General features: G+C 41.9%; 1 protein-coding gene across 1 annotated transcript in view; it reads right to left on the bottom strand.

Annotated features, from left to right (window-relative positions):
• Window positions 1-1,110: 1,110 nt before the first annotated feature.
• LOC126295065 (POU domain, class 4, transcription factor 1-like) overlaps window positions 1,111-8,965 on the bottom strand; it is a 68,005-nt gene continuing 60,150 nt past the window's right edge. The window contains exon 4 of the mRNA XM_049987311.1: window positions 1,111-3,771. Coding sequence (XP_049843268.1) covers window positions 3,695-3,771 — 77 coding nt within the window. The 3' untranslated portion in view covers window positions 1,111-3,694. The remainder of the gene's footprint in view (window positions 3,772-8,965) is intronic.

Below are 8,965 nucleotides of genomic sequence, written 5' to 3'. Positions count from 1 at the left end.
AGTGCTACGTAAAGCAGACAGTGCAGAATCTTCCCTGCTGCACTACAACCTCCGTAACACACATCGGCATGACCCTTCAATCTGTGCAAATGACTCAGCCATTGCATGGAAACGTATTAACAGTTTGGCCTGTTGCCCTCAAGTTTAAAACATTCTATCAGGGTCTTTGTAGCATCTGGCGATGAGTCCATCGCACCTGTAACTGTTGAATTTTTAGTTTATTCATGCTCTACTGCAGATTTCTTGTCTCGAATCATTCTCAAGTACCGTTAGTTGGCTGTTTGGTCGTCAAAATTCCGCGGTTTTTGAGTTGCACTGGGTGACTGTAATTAAAGTGCAGGTACTCACAGAGGACCAATGTGGGCTGCAATTATGTATGGCAGTGAAACTTGATTGATATTATGATGTGTAACTGATTTACACTGGAAAAAAATTAGTTCCAATTTTGCCCACCATGTGCATATCTTGCACCTCAAGGTGTCTCCAGCGCTAATATTGAACAAATCGTATAAGTGACTTTTGATAAGAACATCAACATTACGCTTTTCTCACTTGTTTCACCTTTTCTACCCATGTCCCGTTCATAACCCATTACTTATGGAAACGTTTCTATTCGCCTTTCTTGCATTCATAGTGCCAGATTCACAAATGGTGGCAAAAATTGGAACTAATTTTTTCCAGTGTAAATTCGATTCCACATTAACACATTTTATATCTACCAAGTTTCGCTGCCACAAGGTAATTACTGGCCACACTATACCTGTTTGAGTAGCTGCATTTTAATTATAGCCACCCAGTACGTATAGCTGTTCATGTTGACCTTAAGCCTATATCTCAAGTGTGGCAATGTATTTTACTGTTAAATTTAATTCTAGTTATTGACAAGTTACCATATCAATAATGCTAGCTCCAATGTTTGAACCATACATATGACGTCAGTTCTCAAAATTGCTACATCACAATCTGTGTGTATAACACATAGAACAAACCATTGCTGCAATATCACAGAATTTTAATTATGAAACAGGCAATGTATCGCACTTCAGAATGACCAAAGCCCAAAACTGTGCAGTTCTGCATAAATAAACAAAAATTCAACAGTTGCTGGTGTCAAGGGCTCACTTAAGATACATTACATGTTTAAGAATAAGACAGAAAGGATATACAATCAATGGAGATGCAGTTAGTACATAATGAACAGGTGCTTTGATAGTTACCTCAGATAATATTTTTGTTTATAATGATAATTTGAATTACTTTTAAGTCCTAGTACACTTGTTTTCAGAGTTCTAGTTTATGCTGAACTCAAACTATGTGAGAACTCCGCAGGAAAGAAACAGTGTAAGGTCAGACATGGATTAAATACCCAAAACCTTCAACATTAATGTATTACCCTATAAAAGTAATGAAAAATAGTTTTTAAGCCTATGCAGTTTTCAAACTGTTTCGCCAAATAGGTAAGTAGGAAACAAGTTGTTAAATACGATACCACAGCGATTTAAGTGTATGAAATGATCGAATCAACTTACAGTGTTTCCTTAGGAAGGGACAGTGTCTCGTCCTTAGAGTACATCGCATTAGCTTGTAAAAAACTACACCTCTTAACATTTTTTTTCATCTGGTTCACTAGAAACGTTTGCACATTACAACATGAGCCAACTGTCTTGAAACGATTTTTCTGAATGAATAGGTTAAGTAGCAAGTTTATAAGTGGTCTGTCCAATTGCAATACGCTAATGAAACTGACTATACTGATGATAGTTACTTATTAAATGACAGAGCACTGTACTGTGGAAGAGAGTATCTATTATGGAAGAGAGTATCCTTAATAGATTGTTGCAAAACTGAACACTTAATTGTGTGGTTACATTCTTTATGCAAAATCAGAGCAAAAATACCGTCACGGAGACTTCATTTCTTGTGAAAAATAATGCTCATTTATGTCTCAATTTAATGAATGTGCTTCGTGAACATAAAATACTTCAGGAATAAACTTTACTCAACTACTTTGAAACTGTCTGCTGAAGATAATGCCAACACATGTAATTTAAGAATTCTTTACTGGAGTAGCATTCATTTTTATCATTTCTGTAAAAAATATAATATTTCGGAATTTTATTATTTTCTGTATTTTGATGGAAAGAATGACTGCCATGTATTTCCTGACGAAGAAGAAAATTACAACTAAGTGTTTTCCATTACTTACTGTTATGTTTAAGTCTTATCAGACATTTTTTGAAAAGTCTAGTTATTAACAGCATATTTATTTGTGCTCATTTGCAAGTAATGCATCCATCGAGTATGGGACAGTCGTCTCTAAACTCTTTGCATTATTTATTGTAAGGGTAGAGTCTGTTATCAAACATATCTTGGAAAATCTAATGATTGAGATCTCAGTTGTTTGCTTTTCTATGGAAATAATGTCTCCCTCCCAGGATGAAACATTGATCCTGAAACTCATTGCATTTGTCTTTTTGTAAAGTTTGTACACATTATGAGACACTTCTTTGGAAAAACTGATTGTTTTCGCTGTTATGTAAATAAAGTATCCATGAGAAACAAACACTGATCTAAAAACTCTTTTGACTATTTCTATAGGTAGGAATCTACTAACACACATTTCTTGGAAAATTTAACAATTAACAAGTTAATTGTCTGTTGCCTATTTTCCTCCAAGAATAAAACATTGGTGAGGTTAGCATTATGAGAAATTTCTTGGAAAATTTAATAGTTAACAGCCTAGATGTCTGTGGTCCTGTTGTAGATAATGTACTCGCTGATACTGAAACAGTGTTTATAGAATTCTTTTTAATTATTTACTTCAGACTCTTGGAAAATTCAATAATTAATAAGATACTAATGTCAATAGGGAAATAATGCATCCCTGATGATGAAATGCAGTGTCAAAACTCTTGTAGAATAAACAGGCAGACACAAAGGTCGCACTGCTGTTGAAATTTCTTTGTGATAATGTCTTATACTAAGTTCGTCTTGTGTCACTTCTGATTTAGTCTATAGTGACAAGAATGTTCTAGTCCCTAACTGACCATATATGTGTAGTTTATTTTTACTATATAGTGTCCTACATATATATGAAATGGCACAGTTAAAGAGTGCAGAAAAAAATGCAAGTGCGCGAATTACCATTTCATTTGCTACAGACGGTTATAACAGAAACAGTGATATATGTGTTCTTTGCTATGTATCTTTTGTAGCCAGCCTATAAGCCTGAAACATATCTTCGCAATGACAGACGAAGGCTCCCGCAAGAGAACTGCAGACTAAGACAGGATAGCATTTTTGTCTGGTCAGACCAGCACCTGACTGAACTGGATATTTTCTACTTCAGGTATGTGTGATTGCAAACATGGAACTGTTCGGGAAGTAGAAAATTACACGAACAAATACGGAAAGCAACAATTGGAGAGAACGATTGTCACCGCCACATAGGACTGGAGGAAGTGCCGTCCATGTCAGCGTGTCCTCTTCTCTCCCTATTTTCCTCTGTGGCAGAGTAATGTGTTCGAGACTCCATAGAGCGACACGTGCCCAGCTCTAGCGGCAGTCTTCGGAAGCTGGCTGGTTCGCCAGTGTGCGCCATCTTGTCTCGCCTTCCTCAATGCTCCATCAGGTTGGGCAGCTGGCGCTGCTTCCCCCGGGCGACACAGAGGGGGCTGTAGACCGGGTCCCCCGCTCACATGTAGCACTTGGGCCTCGCCGATGTGAAGTCGAAGGATATTGTGGCAGCTGGCTCCTCTTTCAAGGTAACCCCTGAAACAACACCAACGTGGTGTGTTACAGTCTACTTACACACTCTTAAATGTTTACTCTTTTACATAATGCTCCATGCTAACACTATAGACCTGTCTTGACCACAAGCAACAGTCACTGAATTACTTCACTTTACATATTCTGACCACCAGACATCTTCACAGGACTACACTTTGAGAAACATAAGTAGGTACCTGCACAATTCTGTACTGCTACTTTACTGAATGAGGTGGTGCAGTGGTTAGCACACTGGACTCACATTTGGGAGGACAACGGTTCAATCCTGTGTCCGGACATCCTGATTTAGATTTTCTGTGATTTCCCTAAATTGCTCCAGACAAATGCTGGGAAGGTTCCTTTTAAAGGGCACAGCCAACTTTCTTCCCCATCTTTCCCTCATCCGATGAGACCGATGACCTCACTGACTGGTCTCCTCCCCCAGACAACCCGCAACCCAAACTCCACCGATACTTTATAACTGTCTCCAGTATAAAAGCAGTGTATAAAGCAAAGTTTGGGAGTTATTCTATATTTGTATGGACCAATGGGAGTATAAAATGAACATTCAAACATGTCTTGTTTTTTACATGGTGGTGGATGGGTATGGTGTTATGGGCGCTCAACAGTGTAGTCTTTAGCGCCCGTGTTTTTTACAGTTATTATTATATAACATCACACTGTCCACTCACATGAATGTCAACATCAACATCCAATAACCACTCACAGCCAGCAGATGGTGGTGCTCCCAGTGGAATGTGCATAAAGCATATTGGGGGAGGTGGGGATGCAGAAAACAGTGCAGTCTTTGTAGTAATCTGGAAATAAAGGGGTTTATCTGACGTCGAAAGGGCACAATCATTGGCCTACAGGCCAAGGTTTGAAGCATTTCTGAAATGGCTAAGTTTGTAAACTGCTCGCATGCTGCCGTGGTTAAAGTATACTGTGCATGGCAAAATGGCACTATCCAAAATTGGCGCCGAGGCCAAGACAGCAAGAGACCAAAAGTGACAAGAAAACTAATTGAATAAGCATGGTGAGTGGTGGTGATGGTAGCCTGTCTCAACTTTGAAACTGCGGTCTTCAGTCTCCACGTATTGCCATCAGATGCTGACCTTGCATCCAGTGCCAATTGTGTGGAGACCTCCAACTGCAGTTTGCAGCCTGGTGTTGCCACCAACACCAACACTACCACCACCACCACCATCAGCCATCTCGGTGACTTCACAGTTATCAACAAAAGTGGACAGATAGAGCAGAATGCAAATAGGATGGCAATGCGAGCAGAGTATCCATTTGTGTTTTCCGAAATATCGTGGAGAACGCACAACATGACCTGGGCAGAGACCTAAGAATTTTACAAGGCCTTTGTAATGAGAATTCATATCCTCGATATACAATAGTAAACAACAACACACAACATTTGCAGTCTATAACAGACATATCAGATTTAGGCAACATATACCAGTAACACACTGCCCAGTCACTGCGACCACCTGTCAAAAACCCAAATAACCACCTTCTGTGTACAGACTGCTATGAGGCATGCAAGAAGAGAGTCAGTGAGATTCTGGAGGGTACTGACAGGGATGTGAAGCCATACCGCCTTCATTGGCATGGCCAGCTATGCTAGGTTTGTCAGTTGAGAACCCACTGTCCAAACAGCAAAGTTCATGTGGTCTCATAGATTTTAGATTGGGTTTAAATCCAAGGATTTTGGTGGCCAGGGAAATACGGTAAACTCATCCTAGCGCTCTCCAAACACACATATGCATTCTGAGCTGTGTGACACATTACATTATCATACTGCTAGGTGCTGATATGCTGAGGAAAAACAGACTACATGTAGGGTCCCAAGCAGAAAACCATTCTTGTGTTGATCCATTGTGCCTTCCACAACGATGAGACCACCCAAGGAACGGCACGAAAATTTTCCCAAAATTATGAAACTCCCTCCTCCGGTCTGGGTGCACCCAATGATTGTTGTAGGGTGTTTTCTTTCATGCATTTCTAGCCGTACCCGTCAAGAGCCATCTGTGTGATGGAGCCGAAAACGTTATTCATCTGAAAAGCGGTGTGCAAATTGCACTGGTGTACGAATGAAGTGGCTGCTGTGGAGGCTCATACACAACAACAGTCGCTGAACGGCCGTCGAGGACACACTGCTGGTAGGCCTTCAGTTCATCAGCTGCTCAATGTTGCACGTCTATTCTCCCATACACATTCTCACAGCCACCGTTCGCCCTTGTCATCTAAAGACAATGGTGCACCGACAGATGCCTCGGCGCCAGTTTTGGATAGTCCCATTTTGCCGTGCACAGTGTACTTTAACCATGGCAGCATGCAAGCAGTTTACAAACTTAGCCATTTCGGAAATGCTTCAAACCTTGGCCTGTAGGCCAATGATTGTGCCCCTTTCGACGTCAGATAAATCCCCTTTATTTCTACATTACTACAAAGACTGCACTGTTTTCTGCACCCCCCCTCCCCCAATATGCTTTATGCACCTTCTACTGGGATTGCCACCATCTGCTGTCTGTGAACTGTTATTGGACATTGATGTTGACATTCATGTGACTGGACAGTGTGATGTTATACGCTCATAACTGTCGAAAACAGGTTCGAATGTTGATTTTATACTCCAGTTGGTCCATACAAATATAGAATAACTCCCAAACTTTGCTTTATATACTGCTTTTATACTGAAGCAATACCAGGATTCGCTACGGTCGCAGGTTCGAATCCTGCCTCGGGCATGGATGTGCGTGATGTCCTTAGGTTAGTTAGGTTTAAGTAGTTCTAAGTTCTAGGGGACTGATGACCTCAGAAGTTAAGTCGCATAGAGCTCAGAGCCATTTGAACCAATAGCGGGGTTCATCTACCGGTGATAACGCTGAAGGGACTGGTGGCGTGCTGATCACAACAGATCACTCCTGGCAGTGCCTCGTGTTTAGTTTTTACTTTACTAGTCCTAATAAATGTACCAGTCTAGAAAGTAACAGTTTTGCTAAGCTCAAAGAGGTATTTACAATGATGGGAAGTATGTAAGTGTAACATAAAATTCATGTGAATGTTTATTTTTTGTTTGTGGTTGCAGTGGTTATCCTTTAATGCTAAAGTTTATAATTTCCTCTGCTCTGAAATGGTTGGTTGATTTGGGGGAGAGGACCAATCAACGAGGTCATCGATCTGCTCGGATTAAGGAAGAATGGGGAAGGAAGTTGATTGTGCCCTTTCGAAGGAAACATCCCAGGATTTGCCTGAAGCAATGTAAATCGCAGAAAATCTAAACGAGGACGACCAGACGTCTGAAATAGTTCACGACATAGTTCTATAATTCACACACTGTAAGCTAAATAAGCCGTTTAAAACTAAACTGAACTCCCCCCAGATAGGCCATGAAGGCTCAGCGGTACCGACCGGCCGCCGTGTCATCCTCAACCCACAGGTGTCACCGGATGTGGATATGGCGGTGCATGTGGTCAGCACACCACTCTCCCAGTCATTATCAGTTTAAGTGATCGGAGCCGCTACTTCTCATTCAAGTAGCGCCTCAGTTTGCCTCACAAGGGCTGAGTTCACCCCGCTTTCCAACAGCATTCGGCAGACCGGATGGTCACCCATCCGAGTGCTAGCCCAGCCCGACAGAGCTTAACTTTGGTGATCTGATGAGAACCGGTGGTACCTCTGCAGCAAGGCTGTTGGCGTTGTCTGTTTGATGTTCTACATTACAACATGGCCTGAATACAATCTGTGGATGACTTTACACAGGCTAGACGGCAATGGGAAAGTGGAAGAAAGAGGAAGTGTGATGAGTGAAGCCCAAGGATTTGGTATAGAGAGTGAAATGGGTATAAGTGCAAATATTTCTATTGATGACACAGGACAGTGTATTGAATAATATTACATCAGTATTTACATCATTTACACACTAATAATTCATTCATGTACAGAAAAAAAGAACGCCTTGAAAGACTAAAGATAGGACAGTCATATTCCTGGACATGTACATTAGTATATTCTGCAGAACTGATTAGCATTTGAAACATGGCGGCTCACGGGTTCAAGGTACATACCGATATTGCAGCGCAATACCACCTAACAGTAAAATGTGCTTGGAGCTCTCGCTGTTGCTACAAACCGAAGGTAATGGATCAGCGTGACCTGAGCAGACATGCAGGATGCCTCAAAGGTGTATAGTTGAACCGTACTGTCAAATTAGTGACTTTGAAAGAGGGCGCATTATTGGCATGACAGAATATGATGAATCCATCTGGGAAATTGCTGCTTGTGTAAGACAAAGTATTTCGGGAGTGCAATGGGTGTGTGCAGAATGATTCGTGGAAGGCTGTAGAGCATTTTGCAACACCTAGAGCACCTCTTAAAATGATCGACACCTCACCCGATTCGCATTGCAAGACAGATCTGTGTCCTCCTTCGCTCTGGTGGAACAGTGTAACACGTTGTACAATAAGAGCGACAGTCCACTGTTTATTATGGGATGGGTTTTGTGCACGTTGTCCATTTCTCCATCCACCTTTGACGAATGTATAAAAACATGCTAGATGGTGTATGGAACAATATCGCTTGCGACGGATACTGCTTTTCGACGAATCCAGGTTCTTTTTGAAACTTTCTGGCACATTGAAACTGTGTGCCGGACCGAGACTCGAACTCGGGACCTTTGCCTTTCACGAGCAAGTGCTCCACGCGAAAGGCAAAGGTCCCGAGTTCGACTCTCGGTTCGGCACACAGTCTTAATCTGCCAGAAAGTTTCATATCAGCACACACTCCGCTGAAGAGTGAATATTCGGGCTGGTTCAAATGGCTCTGAGCACTATGGGACTTAACATCTGAGGTCATCAGTCCCCTAGAACGTAGAACTACTTAAACATAACTAACCTAAGGACAACGCACACATCCATGCCCGAGGCAGGATTCGAACCTGCGATCGTAGCGGTCACGTGGTTCCAGACTGAAGCGCCTACAAGCGCATGGCCACACCGGCCGGCAGTAAAAATTTCATTCAGGTTCTGTTTGCTTGAAAATGATGGCTGCACTTCAGTTCGCCACAGACAGGGGGAGCGGCATCACAGTGACTGCATTCCCACAAGGCGTACAGCATCAATTCGAGGCCTTGTGGTGTGGGGGGCTAATTGGTAAAAACACAAACCACAGCTGGTCCGTGTCCAGGGCA

Source organism: Schistocerca gregaria, chromosome 11 (genome assembly GCF_023897955.1).
Source record: "Schistocerca gregaria isolate iqSchGreg1 chromosome 11, iqSchGreg1.2, whole genome shotgun sequence".
Taxonomy (NCBI): domain Eukaryota; kingdom Metazoa; phylum Arthropoda; class Insecta; order Orthoptera; family Acrididae; genus Schistocerca; species Schistocerca gregaria.
Note: the sequence above shows the minus strand (reverse complement) of the source record. Positions and strands in the feature narration are given on the sequence as shown.